The 22,690-nt window shown below is 35.6% G+C and overlaps 1 protein-coding gene across 8 annotated transcripts in view; it reads right to left on the bottom strand.

Annotated features, from left to right (window-relative positions):
• The window catches only part of DNM1L (dynamin 1 like), a 50,426-nt gene that overhangs the window by 4,970 nt on the left and 22,766 nt on the right, over window positions 1–22,690 (bottom strand). For 2 of the 8 annotated variants that reach the window (XM_059185667.1, XM_059185666.1), the window contains exons 3-16: window positions 22,272–22,310; window positions 20,819–20,865; window positions 20,352–20,423; window positions 17,666–17,752; window positions 15,575–15,737; window positions 13,983–14,103; window positions 12,528–12,659; window positions 11,453–11,659; window positions 7,722–7,842; window positions 7,345–7,500; window positions 7,012–7,101; window positions 3,553–3,645; window positions 1,041–1,097; window positions 85–162 (exon numbers count right to left, since the gene is read on the bottom strand). In XM_059185667.1, the coding sequence (XP_059041650.1) occupies window positions 85–162; window positions 1,041–1,097; window positions 3,553–3,645; window positions 7,012–7,101; window positions 7,345–7,500; window positions 7,722–7,842; window positions 11,453–11,659; window positions 12,528–12,659; window positions 13,983–14,103; window positions 15,575–15,737; window positions 17,666–17,752; window positions 20,352–20,423; window positions 20,819–20,865; window positions 22,272–22,310 (1,463 nt within the window). The remainder of the gene's footprint in view (window positions 1–84; window positions 163–1,040; window positions 1,098–3,552; window positions 3,646–7,011; window positions 7,102–7,344; window positions 7,501–7,721; window positions 7,843–11,452; window positions 11,660–12,527; window positions 12,660–13,982; window positions 14,104–15,574; window positions 15,738–17,665; window positions 17,753–20,351; window positions 20,424–20,818; window positions 20,866–22,271; window positions 22,311–22,690) is intronic. The other 6 variants (XM_059185670.1, XM_059185672.1, XM_059185669.1 and 3 more) reach the window with 3 other exon arrangements.

Here is a 22,690-nt window from a genome sequence, read left to right on the forward strand (position 1 = left end):
TCAGTGTACAGTGTGTTGTTTCCAGATGATTATGTTGCACCAAACAACTAGGCATGCAGGCTTAGATTAAGAATCAGAACAGACCTTGCCATCAGCCTCAGCAGAAGCAGCAGGGGAGGGCTCCTGGGAGGCAGGTGCCAAAGCACTTGGAACTTTATAAGACTAAAGGCAAAAAATGCAGGGAAAGAAAATCAAGGATGCCAAAAATGCATTCAGAAACATTCTATGAGTGTAAATTGTTCTTCTCTGTATCAAAATAGTAAAGTAACCATGAGAAACAAAAGCAACCATGAGATATAAAATTATTTGTTCTTCCTTACTCCTTGTACTATACTGTTATCACCTTTGTTAAAAGCCTTCTTCAGATGAATAACTAAGGAAAATCCAAATTCAAAAGCTTCATTTTTATTTCTAGAATCTGTTAAGATCTTTTCTGGTAAAGAATTCAAGGTAACAGATTTGTATACATGTATTTTAATCTATGCAACTGTTTATAGAAAACATCTATTATGTGCATATTTACCTTCCCTCCCAAAATACCTTCCTGTTGGTCATTTCAACTAATTTTATAAAGTTGATAAAGTCACCATAAACTTTGGTTTAAAAGCTTGATACTTAGGGTGGCTCAGTCGGTGAAGCCTCTGACTCTCGGTTTCAGCTCAGGTCATGATCTCACGGTCTTGAGATCGAGCCCCATGGGACTCTGTGCATGCAGACTCCGCATGGAGTCCGCTTGAGATTCTGTCTCTACCCCCCTGTAAAATAAATCTTCTAAAAAAATAAAAGCTTAATGCTTAAAACCCACCTTTAAGCATTTTTTCTAATGTATTCAAGATACCATCTAATGTTCAAAATACCATCTTTAAATTACTCAACCTCTTTTTAAACTTGCAGACCTTTACTCAAACAATGAAATAGTTCCAATGGAATAGTAAAGGGAGAAAAAGAAAAGACCACTACTCCTAGAACTGAGTTGTATTAAGGCTTACCAATCCTTTGCATATTGGGAATATGATTTTAAAATATTATTTTTTTTTTACCTTGTCTCGTGATACTGCTGAAGGTAATTCTCTTGCTAGCCTGTTTCTCCTTTGTTCCTATAAAACACAACCAAACCAAAGTGTTTATCAGAGCATTGAAAGGGAAGCCTACTAAAAAATGTTCAGCTGAATTGAAAAGTGTGGAATAACTTACAGTATATCCTCTCACTGTTGGGACTCATGCCACAATTTTATTTTAAAACAAACAAGAAATCATTTAACCCAATGCTTCTCAATCTTTTTTTCTGCCCAACACACCTGAAGGATACAATACAACGTCAGTAACAGTGGCTCCTGTATGGGGGATTCTCAGTTGAGGGGCGATGGGCCAACATCTCTGCCTTTCCCACTGGAAGTCATTGATTTAAACTGTCCCCACATAAACATGTGCACAACCCTCCAGCACACCATGTGGAATCTTAAATGCACAGATGACAGAAAACTAATCCTTGAAAAAAATCACTCTAACCTGCATACCTGTGTGTTAAATTCATAAAACTCCCACACACAAGACCCTATAAATACCTGTGGTGGAGGTCATCCTTTAAGGATGTTCATTTTCTTTATCCTAAACCATCTCCCAGAAATAAACGTGGTGAAAACAGTTCTTTCTGTAACCTAATTTAACAGACTGATTGACCGCCCACTCTTCTAATTTACCAGTACTATCAGGTAGCTCTGGTACAAAGCTTAAGAAATTCTTAAATATAGGGGCGCCTGGGTGGCTCAGTGGGTTAAGCCGCTGCCTTCGGCTCGGGTCATGATCTCAGGGTCCTGGGATCGAGCCCTGCATCGGGCTCTCTGCTCAGCCGGGAGCCTGATTCCTTCTCTCTCTCTCTGCCTGCCTCTCTGCCTGCTTGTGATCTCTCTCCGTCAAATAAATAAATAAAATCTTTTAAAAAAAAAATTCTTAAATTCAAATCAACAGGCAGTGAACACCTGTTATCAAGCACCGTGACAGGGGCAAGAGGGACAACAGAGAAAGATGGAGGTGTTCCTGGCTCTCTCGCAGGCAGCGACAAAGACACAGGAAAGCATTTAGGTTAAATAAAGTCAAAATTACTCCTAGGAAGAAACCATTTCATAAGCACTCTCAAACCTGCAAAAAAGATGTTAACAAAGCTTCTACGGTGATCTTTTATGCGTAAAGACTTTCTTTTTGACAGACACTTGGCTGATTTTCATCTTTTTCGTGAGGGAATCCAGTGATTAAAAAAAATGTATCAGATGATAAAAATATGTGAATTTCAACAATCTTCAGAATAATTAAAATGTACATTTTGAAGAGGGACACAAAGCAAAAGGCAGGAGACTTTTGCTCCTGCAAAAATTTTCTGAATTTCTCATCATAGAAATTCTCATCATAGTCTGTTACCAACCAGTTATAACCTTGGCTATCCTGGACAATAGTCCTGGCTTATTTAACTTTGTTAACTGGACAGGTTACCAACTCTTTATAAGCCCTCAGTTTTGTAGTCTATAGTTACCATTACCTATCTTCAAAAAGTTGTTGTAAAGATTTAATGATAATATCCAGATCAAGTTCTTTGTCATGGAATCGTTAAAAACAGACATACTCATTTGTCTAAGACAAAACAAAACTTAGCAGAAATCATATCATAAATAACATTGTCAGTATTACAGAAAATTTGGTACATCGGTTTTCTCTTGAAGGTGGTTTCTATGTTCCAAGAACTAAACCCTTATTCTAAGATAGTGTATACACACTAATTTTTAACATAACTATTTTTTAGTGCACCTGCCAAGTGCTTGAAGTGCCCTACTCATGTAACACTGTTAAAGTGTCCTCATCTGTTTAACCAAAGGACTGAAGCTGATGACCCAGAGTCCCTTCCAATTCCCAAATTGCACATTTACAATATTCTCTCCACCCATATGCATAAAAAGAAATTTTATAAAGAAGGGAACTCTAAGGTCTTACTGGATTAAGGAGCAGCAAAAAAATTTATTGTTCTTGGATAAAAGTAGCTGAGAATAAAAACAGCATGTGGATAAACTGTTTTATCCACCAGCGTTGGCTCCATGTGAGATCTTATACAACTTCCAAAATTCACTTCAAATGCGTGAAAAAAGAGCCATGAAGTGTAGCCACTCTGGTACAGGTGAAAATGTATTAATTTATGTAAATCTTGGAATGTTTCCTTTCCAGCTTTCAGAGCCAAATGGAAACAATTTTAAACACTCACTTAGTTTTCCACTCTTCAACCTGAATAAACTACAACAGTTACTGAAAGGGAGCATTCATTAAATCAGTGAATCCTAGACCCCTCTGAATTAGCTGTGTAAACAGAAAATTAGAATAATGCCACCAGGTGGTTTTGAGAATTAGATTTAACATAACATAATGCCTTCAGCATACATCCTGGGATGTAACCAGACAATAACATGGTCCCACATGTGTTTTACAGTTATGCCATGCTCTGTAAATTTGATACAACTGATTTACAACGGATTTTTTTCTCTCAAAAGTGATAATTCAAATGGTATTTACCTCTATATTATTGTTCATTAGCCCACAAGCATCAGCAAAGTCTGGATGTTTTGTGTTGATATAAGCCAATTCAATTGCCACTAAGTTATGGACCTAGAAAAAAATAAAATTAGGCTATATACAAAAACATGTTGACTTAATTCTACTTTAGGTAATGTAAAACTTTGTAAACAGTTCTAAAAAAGACAGTATGGGACACTGATGCCTGAGTCAATACTCAAAAAATATGTTCCAACTGATGCATATTATGCTACAGAATAATTTGCTCTCTTTTGAATTATTTATATCTCAGCATCTAAGATTGCACTTCAAAAGGGGTTAGGAAGTAAGATAGTTAGAAGTACTTTTTTAGGGGGAAAAAAAATTCCTTGATGCAAATCTTAAGTTCCAGGCTTTATGTAATTTTGCTATTAAAATCTCAGATCATCTGCTATTCCGTATCAAAGTTTCAGTTCAGATTCAACAAGAAACATTTCATAATCAGATATAAAAGATGTTAACTTTATTTGAGTAAAGGACACATGTAAAGACCTGAGATAATGACTGATAAGCTTTAATTAGACACACATGGTTTAAATATTATACGTGGTTTGAAATTTTTTTTTTTATGTTGTTCGCGTATAACACCCAGTGCTCCATGCAATACATACCCTCCTTAATACCCATCACCAGGCTCACCCACCCTCCATCCCCTTTCCCCTCTGAAACCTTCAGTTTATTTCCCAGAGTCCATAGTCTCTCATGGTTCATCACCCGCTCTGATCTCCCCTCCTTCATTTTTCCCTTCTGATGTCCTCCATGCTATTCCTTATGTTCCACATGTAAGTGAAACCATAGGATAACTGTCTCTGTTTGACTTATTTCACTTATCATAATCCCCTCCAGTTCCATCCATGTTGATGCAAATGGTGGGTGTTCATCCTTTGTGATGGCTGAGTAATATTCCATCGTGTATATGGACATCTTCTTTACTCATTTGTCTGTTTAAGGGTATCTAGGCTCCTTCCACACTTTGGCTATTGGGGACACTGCTGCTATGAACACTGGGGCGCATATGGCCCTTCTTTCCACTACATCTGTATCTTTGGGGTAAATACCTCGTAGTGCAATTTCTGAGTCATAGGGTAGCTCTATTTTTAACTTTTTGAGGAATCTCCACACTGTTTTCCAAAATGGCTGTACCAACTTGCATTCCCACTAACAGTATAAGAAGGTTCCCCTTTCTCCACAACCTCTCCCTCCACTTGTTTTCTGCCTTGTGAATTTTTGCCCTTTTAGCTGGTGTAAGGTGGTATCTCAATATGGTTTTGATCTAAATTTCCCTGATGACTAATGATGTTGAACATTTTTTCATGTATCTATTAGCCATCTGTATGTCTTCTTATGATACTTTACGTGGAAAACCCAAAAGACCCCACCCCCAAATTACTAGAACTTGTACAGAAATTCAGTAATGTGTTAGAATACAAAATCAATGTGCAGAAATCAGTTGCTTTCCTATACACTAACAAAATAACTGTAGAAAGAGAAATGGGGGAATCGATTGCATTTATAATAGCACCAAAAACTGTAAGATACCTTGAAGTAAACCTAACCAAAGAAGTAAAGGATCTACACTCTAGAAACTACAGAACACTTATGAAAGAAATCAAAGAAGACACATAAAAATGGAAAAACATTCCTTGCTCATGAAGAATAAACATTGTTAAAATTTCTATACTACCCAGAGCAATCTATACTTTCAGTGCCATCCTGCTCAAAATACCAATGGCATTTTTCAAAGTGCTAGAACAAACAATCCTAAAATTTGTATGAAACCAGAAAAGTCCCTGAATCGCCAAGGAAATGCTGAAAAAGAAAAACAGCTGGGGGCATCACGTTGCCTGATTTCAAGCTATATTACAAACCTATGATCACCAAGACAGCATGGTACTGGCACAAAAACAGACACATAGACCAAAGGAACAGAACAGAGAACCCAGAAATGGGCCCTCAGCTCTATGGTCAACTAATCTTCAACAAAGCAGGAAAAAATATCCAGTGGAAAAAAGACAGTCTCTTCAATAAATGGTGCTGGGAAAATGAGACAGCTATATACAAAAGAATGAAACTCGACCATTCTCTTACACCATACACAAAGATAAACTCAAAATGTATGGAAGACCTCAATGTGAGGCAGGAATCCATCAAAATCCTATAAGAAAACATAAGCAGTGACCTCTTTGACATCGGCCACAGCGACTTCTTTCAAGGCACGGTAAACAAAAGCAAAAATGACCTTTTGGGATTTCATCAAGATAAAAAGCTCTTGCAAAGCAAAAGAAACTGTCAACAAAACTTAAGAGGCAACCCACCGAATGGGAGAAGATACTTGCAAATGACTCTACAGACAAAGGGCTGATATCCAAGATCTACAAAGAAGGGCTGATATCCAAGATCTACAAAGAACTTCTCAAACTCAACCCCAAAAACAGTCAAGTCAAAAAATGGGCAGAATACTTGAACAGACACTTCTCCAAAGTGGTTTGAAATCCTACTGGGACAATAATCAAATGGAAAGCTGAAAGTAATTTCTCTAGCACTGCAGAGATTAAACGAACTCCTTCATATGTGCTGCCCTAACGAATCTCAGGTATCAGGAGAGTACGAAACCGTCAAGAACCAAGGTGAAAAACATCTATTCAAATGAAATTCCAGTGATTCCATGCTATCACTAACTCTGATATCAGGCTTACTATATCCCTGCTCCTCTCAGCCTGGGGGTCACATTTGCTATAGGGAAACATCCAAGCAGCAGCGCTCACATTCTACACTTCCAGGAGTGGTTTTGTAGTCTTAGTAAACCTTAAACCTCCATTGGGGCTCACCACCTTCCTGAACCAAGGACCCAAATGCACTTTTAGTGACCAGAAAAGAAACAAAACAAAACACTCAGCCAACAAATAGAGACATAAAGGCAATCTCTAATGCTTATCCCATGTTTTTCCAAATTTCAGCATTTTTACAGATAGCAGCAACCCACAAAATAGTAGCAAGCAACCATGATATTACAGTACTAGGTCCTCAAACCAGCAAACTAGAAATGGCCAAATGACCCCAATATACCAGAGTTAAAATAGCTTGCTATATAAAGGCTCAGTATACTGGGGCTGGTGATAAAAACTAATTTTCCATTAGATCAGTGGTGCTATATAATAGAGCAAAGCTATTCACAATCCCCAACAATAACTCCATTCTCATGAAAACCTGTGGCTGCAGGCTAACAATGATTAAAATATGAAGAAAAATGTACCTTGTGTCAGAATTACTTAAGTGTCCTTCAAAATAAGAATGAGGTTCAGTTCTTTATCTTCCTAATACACTGGGAAACAAGCCTAAACTCAAAATTACTGCTATTGCTGTACAAAAAAACTTCTTTAACAGTGGTTATAATGATGACTTGTGAAAATAACAGCTCACCATTTCATTTGTAACAGGCAACCGTTTACGAAGAAGGCAAGTCACTACTTCAACTATGGCATCATGAAGTTTAGGGAATCGCAACAACTCCTATATATGACGGAAGCAAAATAGAATAGACTGCTTTGTTTAAAGGAAAATTAAATAATCACTGAAATACTGAATTAGAATTTAAGCTACATTTAAGCATACTACTTCAAATCACTTTCCAATGAGGAAAATGCATATTTTAAGTTATTTTTAGCCCACCTTCCATGTTTCCTCCCACCATAAGAAACCAGCACTTCCTGTCTTGTACCACTCCAGCCGACACGTGAGACCTCTCGCAGTTACCTGTGTACTGTAATTGCTACAGTGCTGAATGATCCTTTGCATTTCCTCATGAACCAGTTCCACACAACGCAGGCTGGGTTCTTCCAGACGTTTGATTTGCCGCTTGACCAGTAACTCAAATGAAACTTCAGGCACAAACAAAGCAGGACGAGGACCCTAGAAAAATTTCTGAGCTCTTATTACAGCTATACAAAATTTCAGTTCTTCCCTAGGTTAAAATAAATGATGTTTTTTGGTATTTTTCATGAAAAGTGCTTCCTAATATCAGATACGAGAACAAAAATAAAATTCATTTAAAAAGACAGTGCTAATGGTTAAAAATTATAATAAACCTTTAACCTCTTTTTTTAAAAAATCTAAAAATTAAGTATACTCACAGTAGCATTTCTAATGGCAGTCAAAATGTCAATAGTGTTAAGGCCACCTAGCGGGTCAACAGATTCTAAAGTTCGCCCAAAAGTCTCATGGAAAATATAACATATCCTAGCACCACCGCATCTGAAAGGCAATGAAGTACATGGTTTCCATTATTTACTAAAAGGGAAAGAAGCTACAAGTTAAAAGTCTTCCTATTAAGCTTTTAAAGTCTTGTTTTCTGAGACAGTCTCAGTTAAATAATTACATTTAGATCATTTCCATGTGTTCTCAACTCCATTATGAACGAGTTTCTAATTATTTTCTTTTAAAGAAGAGTCATTCCACAAAAGGCATTTGTCAAATGTATATGTATGTGTTTGCGTGCAAAGACACACACACACACAGAGTAAATATTCTGCCAAAAAACACCAGTTTACTAGGAACTACTAAACATCTTTTCTCTGCCCTAGTTTTCTACGAGTACAAGCTTTTTAAAAGACAATAAACAGTATCTTATTTATTTGTTTATTCAGAATTTACAGGAGAAATGGACAAACTTTTCCTTGGAAGGGCCAGCCAGTAAATAGTTTAGGCTTTTCAGGGCATACAGTTTCTGTCAAAACGACTCCACTCTACCACTGAGCAAAAAATGCAGCTATAGACAAAATACAAACAAATAAGCACAGCTGTGTTCCAATAAAACTTACACACACTAGAATATGGATTCTGCGTAATTTTAACATCATGAAATATTCTTTGAATTTTTTCCAACCATTTAAAAATGTAAAAATCCTTCTTAGCCAATGGGCTACATTTTGCTCCTGCTTTAAACAAATTAACTCTCTATTAAGCACTATACTTTCTTACAGTTGTCTAAGCAGAAGGTACAAGCCTACCTTTATGCTAAGTGAAATAAGCTGGACACAGACAAATATTGTATGATTCCCCTCATATAAAATATCTAGAATTAGCCAATTCAGAGAGACAGAAAGTAAATTAGAGGTTACCAGGGACAGAAGGAGGAAGAAACAGAGAGATACTGCTTAATGGATACACAGTTTCTGTTGGAGTGATAAAAAAATTTTAGAAATAGACACCTTTTGATGATTGGACAATAGTGTGACTTTAATTGAATGCCATTAAATTATACTTAAAACGAATAAATTACCAGTCTGCCTCCAACCTTTCCCTTCTCCAAATAATCTTCCATAATGACTAGAATTATCCTTCTAAAATGGATACTCCTCTGACTGAAAGTGTTTTACTTCTATAGCAGGAAGTTCTCCAAAATCTGAAGATACTGGATTTTCCACAATCTTGTTCTTAGATGCCTTTGCTGCATTACCTCCTGTTACATCCCATCACTATATATGCAATTCTCTACATACACCCTATATTATTCTTTCCTGTACCAAAGCCTAAAACACCCTTCTACTTATTGCCTCTCTAAATTCTATTCAGAGCCCAACCTAAACACATCTTTAGCTATGGCATGCTCCCAGTCCTGAGAGAAATGTAAACTGGTCTCTCTTCAATGTTTTAAAGGCTTAAATGATTACACAGATTATTTGCTTTATTAACTACTTATAAAACTCCCCATAGGGCGCCTGGGTGGCTCAGTGGGTTAAAGCCTCTGCTTTCAGCTCAGGTCATGATCCCAGGGTCCTGGGATCGAGCCCCGCATCGGACTCTCTGCTCAACGGAGAGTCGGCTTCCTCCTCTCTCTCTCTCTCTGCCTGCCTCTTTGTCTACTTGTGATCTCTGTCTGTCAAATAAATAAATAAAATCTTATAAAAAAAAAAATCCCCATTTATGTTATAAGCACATTTCTGGAGACATAGTATTTAAATAAAAATACTTGATTATACGCCCGTTTGCCACATAATTGTGCCTTGTGTTACCTTGTTTTACCTTACCCACTAAGCTTTTTAAAGGTTCATCTTAATAATCTTTATTTCCCTCAATATGCCATATATATATATATTCTCACAGAACGTCTATCATTTTAAGCCAACTTATATATATTTTAAAAAAGATCTTAAGTAGGATGTTTTGTACTATTGCGAGACCCTTTGTGATGGGTAATATGTTTGTTTGAGGTTTTGTTTTTAAAAATGTAGCACTTGACTTTTTGCCAAGTTAAAAAAAAAAATAAGTATTACTCCAGTTGCAAAAAATATAAAATAACCAACCATTCACCAATAAGTTCAATACTGTCTTTATGGAGTTAACGCACATAAAAGGCCACCTGGGTCACACAAAAGTACATAGAATACTCACACAAGTGTACGTATAATTTCACAAGTGGTGAAACTGAATAAGCTCTGGGTTGTACTAATTCTATTTTCTCATTTTGTTACTGTACTACAGTTATGTAAAATGTCAACACTGGGGAAGATGGGGTGAAGGATTAACAGGACCTAGGAAGGTACATTTATTTGCAACTTCCTGGAAGTCTATAATTACTTCAAAATTAAAAGTTTTCTTTTTTAAGTGAGTTCAGAGAAATGAACATTTTTATATACTGCTAGTAGTACAACAATACAATCTACTAACAGTATGACAACAGTAAGAAACATTGAGGATGTTCTTTCCCTTTGACACAGTAATTCCATTCTAGGAATTTCACCTAAGGGTTTACTCTAATACATGCCCCCAAAATAGTCCATCACAACACTGTTTACATATGTGTATGAATAAAAATGATCTATCAGTAGTAGAGTACTGGTTTAAGAGAGTATATCTAAAAAGTAAAATGCCATGTAAATTTTTTTTTTTTTTTTTAAGATTTTATTTATTTTTTTGACAGGGAGAGAGGTCACACGTAGGCAGAGAGGCAGGCAGAAAGAGGCGGAAGCAGGCTCCCTACTCAGCAGAGAGCCTGATGCAGGGCTTGATCCCAGAAACCTGAGATCATGAACTGAAATGAAGGCAGAGGCTTAATCCACTGAGCCACCCAGGCGCCCCAATGCCATGTAAATTTTTAAGACTGAATACAGAAATGTATAATTAGTATTAGCTGTTTGTGACAAGTTGATTTGAAGATATAATTCCAAAATAGCATGACAGTATTTTGATCTGATTTTTGAAATACAGACATTTAAAATGTTTTAAATGCTCAGAAAAATGTCTAGGTTCATGCCAAAATTAACAGGGACTCTGGATAGTGGAATTAAGTAATTTTGTCCTTATATTCTTCTTATCTGCATTTTTTTTTCTTTCATGAAAAATTAAAGTGTGTCTGTTAAAGAAACAAACATTTAAAAAGTTAAATTACCAAGTATTTTTAAATGCTTATCAAAGTCTTGTTAAAAAAAAAACACCTGAAATTTTTACTGTGCTTTACCTGTTGACAAAGCATTTTCACACATACATCAGACATGATCCTATAATTTCTGCAAAATACTCTTCTGCAGATTATAAATCACAATCAGAGAATCTCAGAGTTAAAGTCACTGTTACAAAAGCTAAAGTAAGGGGTGCCTCGTTGGCTCAGTGGGTTAAGCCTCTGCCTTTGGCTCAGGTCATGATCGCAGGGTCCTGGGATTGAGCCCCACATTGGGCTCTCTGTTCAGCGGGGAGCCTGCTTCCCATCCCCCACCCACACCGCCCTGCCTGGCCTGCCTCTCTGCCTACTTGTGATCTCTCTGTCAAATAAATAAATAAAATCTTTTAAAAAAGAAAAAAAAAGCTTAAGTAACCCAGCAGATTTGGTCAGGTAACCAAATCCACAGAGAAATTTTTTACTTACAGTTCTGAAGTTTCAATATATTTTGCAGTTCCTTCAATAGTGTTACAATATTCTGTGGCGAATTTGGTAATAAGTTGGAGTAAAGTAGCACTTTTATCATCCACAGGTTCACCATAGCTATTTAGGAGAGACTGATACTGAGCAGCTAGAACATTTATTCTTGTTTTCAACTCTGGTAAGCAATCTCTGATGTGATGCATCAGTAACCTAATGAAAGGTTAGAAAAAAAGGATTTTAAAGTAAAACTATATTTTGAAGAACCAAACAAGTCAAATTTTTAAAATGCCAATAATGATAAAAGCTGTCAAATAATTTGTCCTGCCAGGAAATAATGCAATCTTAGGCTAGAAGTAAATACTTACTGAAAAAAAATGACATGAACAAAGACAACTTGATTAACACTTTTTAAACTTGCCTTCAACCCACCAAAATGTAGCATATGCTAGAGAACCAAATATAAATAGAAAAAATTTTGATTTCTGACTTATCTTTTACAATGAGTACTTAGCACAGTGAAAAATCAATCTTATTAAGATCTAAGTCTATCAGCCTTTAACTTATTTAGGGAATAAGATAAAAGTAAGAGAAAACAGCTTTCATTTCAGTCATTTATAAATTACCTAGAAAGGTTTTCCAGTTCTTCTACCATAAGTGGGTATTAAGGATTCAAGGTAAATACTTCAAATTCTTTTTATGAATAAGAACAGAAGATATCCATTTAAAATAAGAATTGTTTATCTGAAAATTATACATTTTAGTTTAGTTCCTGAAATTCCAAGTGGAAATTAAGTCATCTGCTATCTAGTTCTATTACCAAAAGTAAATTGACTGTCAAGAACTTCATAATTAAGGCATTTAAAAAATTCCCTTGAGCATTCCTAGAATACATAATTTAATGCCAACCACCCAAATTAAAAGAAGACATCTACATTTTAAGGACCTACTGTACAAGAAACAAAACCTGAAACTGTACACATAAGAATGTTGTGAAAATATAAGGAACTAAAAAATCAGAGTTTTCGGACACCTACTGGCAAACCAAAAGGACCTCATTTTCCAAGAGTAAAAACGTTACCTGTTTAGAGTCCTAGCAAGATACTTTGTTCCATTTCTATTAGCCAGAGATGGGTATTTCTTTTGAAGAAATGCATATTCATCTCGGATTGAATCAGTTACACTCTTCTTATTGTTAATGTCCAGCTGGCTCCTAGGGTTGAAAAATAACAAACTGTTTAATTAAAAGTCAACTGTGTCCTCTGCATACCTTAGATGATGATGGTAGCACTGGACATTGTAGTAATGCCTGATATGGACTATGTTATCTAATTCTTGTAATAATTGTATGCAGTAGATATTGGCCCATTTTACAGCAAAGGATGCAAGGCTCAGGGACATTAACTGACCCAGGGTTACATGTTAAGCACTTCCACCAAGAGTCAATCTTTGACTTGTAATACCTGAATAGTTTATGCCTCATTGGTACCATTAACTACGGTCAAAAGCAGTACTCTGAAGTAACAGGGATAGATAAGTAAAAAAAAAGTATGACTTTGACAACCAGCTGTGTATTTTACCCATATACAGGCAACTAATTTCTACCAAAAATAATTACTTAAAGAGCAGTCATTTACAAATGCACAGTTTTATACCATGAAAAGAGAGTAGAGAATTAAAAATAACTGAAGTACGGGTGACGTAGGACATATGAGTAAAGCAGACACTGTAAAGGGTCTTCGGTATCACTTAGTAAAAACATTTTCATTTAGAAAAGGCCTGAGACCCAGGTGTCATTTAAATCAATGTTATATAGCTAGTTTATGGACAAAGTATGAGTAGAACCCAGATCTCCTATTAATTTCAGTGCTTCCTACTTTGTAGGCTTTCGACTAAGAGAGATCTTATTTGAAATCTGCTCTCACCATGAGACTTTGGTAGATGTATAACTTGAGTCTTCTGATTATAAAATAAATATCAATTCCTACCTCACAGAGATGTTGTAAAGGTTCAAACTGCTCACAGGAGAGGGTCTAACGCATAGACACTCAATAGTAGTTTCCTTTCCATAATTATTGACACCAGCTATTTATAATTAGGACGTTTAATAAAATTTCTCCAAGTCACATCCTGGCAATTATGATGGATCACTAATGCCAGAGGTGTTAAATGAATTAAAATCCTTCCACCGTATTAACAAACTTTTTCTTAATCATGTGCAAATTAAATACATTTTTCTTTCCTTATCCAGTTCACTCCTCGTGTATAACATAATAAGCAGAAATTTTTCAAGCCTGGCTATTAAATTTTCATCCCATTTTATGGACTGCTTACTTTAAAAACACTTTCCATTACAAATGCCCACAGGAGGCTTTAGTGAATCTCTTTTCTTCCTTTACAGCAATGAATTCCTAGCAATATCAAGATTATAGTAAAAGGGGAAAAGAAGGATATCACATTTTAAAATGCTTTTAAAAATTCAGATTTGCTTTGAAATGGGAATGCTGCAATTCTTATTCTATTCTTGATTTCTAACCTGTTAACTACTCCAATTATTCCAAGTTTGACTGGTATAACCCTTCCCATCAATACATCCATGGCATCAGTACCGGCATCCATAAGGTCAAGTTTAGTGATTACAGCTAAGGTTCTGCGACCTGGTAAATGAAAAAAAAAAGAAAATGATCCATTAAATAAAGCTATTAGGTATTAATAAAGAAAAATCCTCATCTATAATCTCTCCTTAACATTACCTCTCATCATTTTGGTAATGCTTTTCTAACCTTTGCTGACAAATACTTTTTAGAAGCTAATTTTAGGGGCACCTGGGTGGCTCAGTTGTTAAGTGTCTGCCTTTAGCTCAGGTCATGATCCCAGGGTTCTGGGATCAAGCCCCGCATCAGGCTCCCTGCTTGTTGGGAAGACTGCTTCTCCCTCTGCCTGCCACTCCCCCTGCTTGTGTTCCCTCTCTTGCTGTGTCTGTCAAATAAATAAAAATAAAAAGATAAATAAATAAATAAATACTAATTTTAGGGACACCTGGGTGGCTTAGTCAAGTCATGATCTCAGGGTCATGAGATCAAGCCCCTTGTCAAGACTCCAGGCTCAGTGGGGAGTCTGCTTGTCCCTCTCCTCCGTCTTCCTGCTCCCTTCCTCCCTCCCTCCCACCTCTCAAATACATAAATAAAATCTTTAAAAAGAAAGAAAAAAAAAAAAGGGTTACATGCTCTATTAACTGAGCCAGCCAGGTGCCCCTAGGGCTTATCTTTTAATCTAAAATGATGTGAGATAAAAATTTCTTAAAAACTTGAAATTAAAAAAAAAAAACTTTAAAAAGTTACTGTTATGGTTATTTTAATTAGCAGTTTTAGCATTAACTTTTCCTACCAAATTTTTATTTCAAAGCAGGAAAAAAGAAACATGACACAGCTCACAGCTCACAGAACCATCAAATACTCAGGGAAAAAAAAAAAGCTACTGTATGGGGCAAAGCCATATTTATCAGCAGCAATAAGAACTACTCACCTACAAGCTGCCATTTTATATATACTAAGAGATGCACACCACAGCATAAGTCAAATCCCATAAACTGATCCACAGTATGAACCAAATTGGGATTTATGAACATAATCCTTGGGGTTATGAATGCTTCATAAAAGGAGTTTACCTTTATTTCTAAGAATTCCCTCTGCCTTGTCTAAATGTTTCTTTCCTATCTCTGCAGAACATAGATACCATAATTTTCTACTATACCATAATAATCTACAATGATTACCTTTTATGATAGTTATTCTTAGAAGTCAGCCATCCAAAATCTAAATCATTTTATTTATATAAAACAAACCCTCTTTGCAAAACCTGTTATAATGTTAAAATCATTAGGCAACTATTACAAATATCATTATATAAAGTATTTTTGCCTTGACTATACAGGAACTAACCCATTAAAACTTTATTTTCCATCAGAATTTCTACTTGTAATTATAAGCAAAACAGGAACACATTATTTTTTAAATCTGTATTAATAGCTAGAAAAATTACTTTTAAAAATAAATATTTCTTTCTTGAGGGTAGATTTACCACTGTTAACCAACCATCTCATCATTCAATACTAACATCTGTCCTTACCATCTGGATCTACCTCTCTTGAAATCTTAAGTGCCTCTGATGTTGCCATATCTGTATTAGCAGCAGTGACAGCAAGGATGATGGAATTTGGATTACTGATGAACCGAAGAATGAGCTCTCTGATTTGAAGCTCAATATCCTTAGGTTGATCACCTACAGGCACCTAAACCAAACAGAGATGAGCAAGGAACTAATAATAAAAACCAACTGAGCTTCCCCCACCCCCATTTAATCTATAGAATAGAGGTATTACCCCATTCACAGATAGTTAAAATGAAGAAAGAATATACACTGAAAAAATTAAATTAAAAAAGAGTACACTAGTACTAGTGGAATATATGAATTTAGGGGTATGTGAAAGTCGCAAAATGTACCTCTTGCAAATATCAAGTTTACCATGTAAAGGACTGGTCAATGATAACTATATAGAGACAAAATTCATTTGTTCATTCAATTAACAAGTATTTATTGGCAGCCTACTATATTTCAGGCACTGTTCTACATCAGATATGTCACAGTAGTGATTAAAAAAAGACTGAAATTCCTGTCTTCACAGAATTTATATTTTAGTGATGAGAAGTAGACAATAGGCAAATAAATATAGTATCCAGATGGTGGTTGAACTGTAGAAAAAAATTAAGCAGAACAAGAAGCTAGGGAATGATTAGAAAAGATTATACTTTTAAGTAAATAGGATTATGCTTTTAAACAGAGTAAAGAGGGAAGAAGTCACTCAGATAATGACATTCAAGAGAATGAGCAGACGGAGAAACCTGCTTCTCCCTCTGCCTGCTGCTCCCTCTGCTTGTGTTTGTTTTCTCTCTGACAAATAAATTAATAAAATATTTTTTAAAAATAAAATAATTTTAAAAAAGAGAATGGGCAGGAACTGAAGCCAGTAAGGGAGAGGTACACACAGATATCTGGAGGAAGAATATTCCAGCAGAATGAACAGTAAGGGCGGAAAACTAGAGCAGAAGGAGTTAGAAGAACAGGGATACTTTCACTTTTAAGAACTTAAGCTTTGGGGCGTCTGGGTGGCTCAGTGGGTTAAAGCCTCTCTCTGCCTTTGGCTCAAGTCATGATCCCAGGGTCCTGGGATGGAGCCCTACGTCAGGCTCTCTGCTCAGCAGAGAGCCTGCTTCCTCCTCTCTCTCTGCCTGCCTCTCTGCCTACTTGTGATCTCTGCCTGTCAAATAAATTTAAAAATCTTAAAAAAAAAAAAAGAAAAAGAACTTAAGCTTTTACTGTGAATGAAATGAAAAACCATTGGCGAGATTTTGAGCAAAGGAATGACACAATCTAATTTTCACCTTAATAGCATCATTCTGGCGGCTTACTTAACAGATTATGAGGAAGACCTATTAGGAGGTTATTGCAGTAATCAAGCTGACAGGGTAGTGGCTAGATCAGGATAGTAGCTATAAATTTTTAAGATATAATGGAGTTCTGTATATATTTTAAATATAAGAAGAGCCGAAAGAAGGATCTTCTGAGAAAGTAGGGTGTGGAATAAAAAGTGTCAAGGATGACTACAAACTTTCTGGCTAAGCAACTAATAGGAAAGACTTGTCAATTATTGAAGTAGGGGAGACTACAGAGTGATGGAGTAAGGTTGAGGGACAGGTCAGCAATTTAGCATAAGACACATCAGTTTGAAATGCCTATTAGACACTTCAGAGTACATGTCAAATAGACAGTTGGATATATGAGTCTGGAGATGTCTATATGCTGTCAGCAAACAGACACTCATGTATTTAAAGCCATAGTTTGAATGAAATCATCAAGAGGGGTTAAGTGTACCCAACTGACAAGAGGTCTAAAAACAGCTCTGAGGCACTCACTCTGGAGAAAATGGGAGGAAAGAAACCAGCAAAAGAGAGAGAAGGAATGGCCAGTGAGACTGGAGAGAAACCTGGTATCCTGGAAGCCAAGTAAAGAAAGTGTTTCAAGGAGAAGGGAATGGAGTTAATAGACCAAGTTGACTGGGGAAAAAAGAAAGCTGACTATTCTCATATGAGGTCAAGCAAAAACCACCACAACTGAAAACAAACATGACCAAATGCACAATGAGTAACAACTAATCTTTACCTTGGTCATTCCTGGCAAATCCACAAGTGTCAGATTGACAACATTGGGTGAAAAAATCTTAAGATGAATTGGCTCAGGGCTTACTCCCTAAAAATAAGTTTTAAAATACCATGTTAAAATCACATTAAAATTTAGGTGAAATATAAATGCTAAAGTACACCACATTTCAAGTAGACAGACACTAGAAGTTTTTACATATGAATTAAACCATAAACATTTCAGTAATCAAAACCTGATGAAACACGACAAGTAAGACAGACAGCCGCATAGCAGGTGATAATTTTATCCAATTCTATCATTAATACACAAAATTTATTTCCCCTGCATTACTTCACATGCTTTTCTCTGGATTCTAAACAGACACAACTTCTTAAATATGTTTAACAGACTTAGTGCTGAACAAAAAGAAAACTATATCATTATCCAAATTTCCGACATTCTGGAGTAGACAGTGAGGCATGGGATAACAAGTCATCCAAATCAACCTGGCTCCTAATCTTTGAATATGAAGTAGCAAAAGTGTGTATTTTAAGAGATTCCCTGAAAAATTTATCCATATCTTAGCTCTCTAAATTCAAGTAGAGAGAATCTGGATAGTGAGAGATACCTCTATTTTCTCTCCAGACTGAGATTATTATCCAGATCGCCTTCTCTTCACCACTGGCCCTCTACAAGTTTTAAAGCTGAGCCAGCTATAAGTAAAAAGACACACAGAAAATATACATAACTTCTCTTTGCACGTGCCCTGCCCTTCTTTATCCTTGAAAACGCCATCTCATCTTACCTACACCTTGAATCTTCTTTCATTAACCCAGTGAAAATTCTAATTTCCCAGAAGGCTTTTTTAGAACATCTTTTACTCTTGAGTTCTATTAGATTACTCCGAACTACTTATCTATTTCAAATACACCAATGTTCCAAAGTCATATGCTTATACTCAGCATACCTACTCAGGTATGTGTACTTCTCAGGGATTCCCTTTCATGTCCAATACAAAGCTTTGCTTAAATGCCTTTAAAATTCCAATCTCACAGATATTTTAAATCTTTCAGGGCTTTATGTTAGGCATAGGAATTCATTTAGATATTTATACATATGAAATTACTTACATAAGATCAAAGTATCATTTACTTCATTACAAACATGACTTAGGGAAGGAGAGACTTTTCACAGATTTGGGGGTAAGGGACTTCTCATCCTTTGGACACTGTGGGTAAGAAAACCTGCTAGGTAAGTATATCACATCCCCACCATAAATTAAACATCTAATTGGTATATAGACTCAATCCTTCATGACATTCAGTTTAGTGTAACTAAAACTTTCCCTTCTGAAAGCAAAGTAGTGGATGTAGTCACATCCACTCTAAATTCTAGCCCTATGTAAAATTTCTATTTTAGTATATGTGCTGCCAAAGCAAGCACTGTAAAATTCCTAAATTCAGTAAATTCATGGGAATGCAGGAAAGAATTCAGACTGGTATTATGATTAACAACATCCCCAAAGTCAAGATTATCCCCAATGCAATTACAGGACTAAGGACAATATAATCTAGTCCCTTACCGCTTTTTCTGCTTCTTCTATACAACATATTACTAGAAATTCAAGAAAGTATGGTAGCAGCAGCAGCAACTTTAAGGTTACCAGTTTAATAATGAATAAAGTTTAGTTGGTCAAAGACATAAATATCCTGACTAGGCATAAAGAACTGATATGGCTCCCAAAATGCCTTTTTGTCAGGACAACCTCTCCAGCACAGCATCTGTGAGATAAAAGGGCTCAATGAATATTTGTTGAATATTAATATTGGGCTAGGGCCCACTTGTGGGATTAAATGGCCTCTGGATAATACAAGAATGGAGGTTTAAAAAAAATTTTTAAGGAAGGGAACAAAGAGAAAGTTAGCAAGAATAAACCAGGAGAGAAAACAGAAGCATTTACAGGAAGCAGTGACAGTGCCTGGTGTCAAGATTAATGGCATATTGAATACCTAATCTAGTTTAAATTCTCACAGTATTAGAAAACAGGAAAACAATTCAGTAGTTAATGTTAGTTTTTAATTTCACTGAAAAAAACCTCTCTCTTTGCTTTCCTAAGTGAATCTAGCCTTACTCAGGTAAGAAAGAGAGCTCTTCAAAATCTCAGAAGTTATATAATCCCTCTTGAGTTAGAGTACAGTCTATCAGAAGAAGATAACTTATTGTAGCAGTATTAAATAGAAAAATTATACAAGTGGTATGTATATCATAAGATTAAGAATAAACATCTAAATGAAATATCTTATAGTATATATAAGCTCTAAGAAACAAGTGGGATTTTAAGTAAGGTTTTTACATATTTGTGAAAACCTCCATTAGTTTCAAATACCAGGACTAGGAATTTACAATGCTCATCATACATTATATACAGAATACTCTCAATGAGGGGCACCTGGGTGGCTTAGTCATTAAGCATCTGCCTTCAGCTCAGGTCAGGATCCCAGGGTCCTGGGATCGAGCCCCGCATCAGGCTCCCTGCTCAGTGGGTGGAAGGCTGTTTTTCCCTCTCCCACTCCCCCTGCTTGTATTCCCTCTCTCGCTGTGTCTCTGTCAAATAAATAAATAAAATCTTAAAAAAACAAACAAAAAAGAAGAATCTCAATGATATATTTACTGACATTTATATGTTCCAACTCTAAAAGATGCCTACCTTATTATTTCCTGAAATCCTTTCTGTTTCATTTTCAATTTCTTGTCGAATTTCATCAAAATCCGTGTAAAGCTAGAAATTATTGAAACAAAAAGCACAACACTCATAGCAAGCTCAACAGTTTTTAAGTGAGGGGTTAATAAATTTCAAAGAAGTCTATGAGTCCGCTTCAGAGAATTAGTAAATTCTAACATAAACACATATTTTCTGAGCCAAGGAGTTTTATATGAGTTTTTCAAAGCTGCCTGATCCCACAAAAGTTAATTTCCAAATTACAATAAAGCTCAACTTAATGTGTTTTCCAAATAAACTGCTATGGTTAGAAATGTTACTAAGGGAAAATTTACAAGGAGCAGTGGCTTCAAGGTAATATACCACACCACCAATGATAAGGAACTAAATTACCAAGTACTTGTAAATTTTTCAAAAATGTTTTTTCCTCATAATATTCTTGTGTGATCAATTACCTTATTTTTGGTGTGAAGAAATTTACCCCATTCTTCTGCTTCAACCCCTGAAAAAGAAAAACTCCATTTATTGGAAACTATGGGAACTACCTTTTTATCTCAGGAGTTCAAAAAGGCAACATAATTATCACTTGTTTCTATTTTGCCACTGACAAGCAGTATTTTAAGATCTACTAAATTGTACTTTCATATTTTAAAAACTGTATCCTGTATTTCAAGCAGTGACTATTTTCAGTTACTCACAGGTCTTCCTTTTGAAATCTAGATCCTACAAATAAAATTGTTCACTTCATATTTTGTATGTAACTATATCATAGCAAAAGTATATGCTTTGTTTTTAAGTATCTTACACATAAGCAGTTAATATAATGAAAGTAACTCAAGCAAATGGCTAAAAGAAAAACTAAATCCTACTGAGTAATGCGAAAAGCACACATAATAGGTTTACACACATAAGGTCAAAGTTTGTAATATGTGAATGAAATAGCTATTAAATCCACTTTTTTAAAATTTGGTTTCCTGCTGGCTACCTGTAAGTTACAACTTGGTATTCCTTTAAAGAGCTCCGTCAGTAGTGCATTCTGTGATTCATATGCATTTTCAAAGGTAAATGTTCCCCCCTTGGAAGTGAACGTTAGAAAGAAATGAAATGAGTGTGTGTTGGGAAGGACGGTGGGACAGACGACTCTAGCATAACTATTGTAGAGATGCTACTCTCCATGAAGTTTTCCAGTAATAGGTCTGTTCTTCCTGCACTTGCTGAAAAAAAAGGAAAATATATTCACTGTAGGCCCTGTTTCAAGTGGTCTAAATCTTGGCGAGCAAGTTTTATTCTAGTTTTCTCAAAGAAACTAGACGTGTTTAATTGTACAAAGCTAACCTAACTGCCTTCCCTAAGCACAGTTATTTTGCTTTCACCAAATTTAGAGTTTTAAATGTCTTAATGAGTTTATGAATAATGCATTATCAGCCACTGAAATCAAAATAAAAATGACTAAAAGATTTTCAAATAAATATTGAAGAAAAACATTTCTTTGGTGGAAATAGGGCAAATAAAACTGGATCCTTTTTGCAAGTAAAATGCTCACCTACTTGAAGCTTAGTACCTTCTTCCAAGAAGTCTCATTGGAGGACAGGAGTAATCTAGGTGAACAGAACTCACAGAGGCAAGTACTACATACCAAAGGGGTGCTTTTAATTTACCTTATCATATACAAGAGGCCTGGCTTCACAAGCATGTTCTTAAAAATAAAAATAAAATAAATTACATTCACCACCAAAAAAAGCCTGTATTCTGATGCAATGCCAAGAGGTAACAAGAACCACCTGCAATCAATGTAGATAAGCAAATAAAAATGGAAGAAAAATAATGCACACAGCCTGTAAGAGTACATAAGCACGCATGCAGGCATACTAGAAAAAGAAGGGTCAAAAACAAATGGATAAAGGAAACCTTTAGAAAGGTGTCTTGAGTTTTTCCATGTAGCAGGGTCTGTAGTTAAAGAGAAACAGTACAGAATGAGAAGTTTAGTGCTTATCCCTAATATTTTAAACCTTTTTAAAAACTCAAATGTGCAGAAACCTGAACGCATTTCAAATGCACAGAGCATTCAATTATTCAAACTTTACAACTGTAATCCCACTACAATTAATTATAATTAAAGGGATGTAGAGATTTTAAGTGATATAAATGAAGCATACTATGTGTCATAACTTACTGTTATTTTCCATTACAACTAATTGTGTTACCTCTGGTTTCTAGTTCTAACACATCTGGATTAAGATTAATTCACTCTTCAAAATTTTGCCTTAAATATTTGATATACTTGCTATCTATGACTATGAGAGAAGATAAATGGCCTGGTACAAAAA

Source organism: Mustela lutreola, chromosome 8, assembly GCF_030435805.1.
Source record: "Mustela lutreola isolate mMusLut2 chromosome 8, mMusLut2.pri, whole genome shotgun sequence".
In the NCBI taxonomy this organism is placed as follows: Eukaryota; Metazoa; Chordata; class Mammalia; order Carnivora; family Mustelidae; genus Mustela; species Mustela lutreola.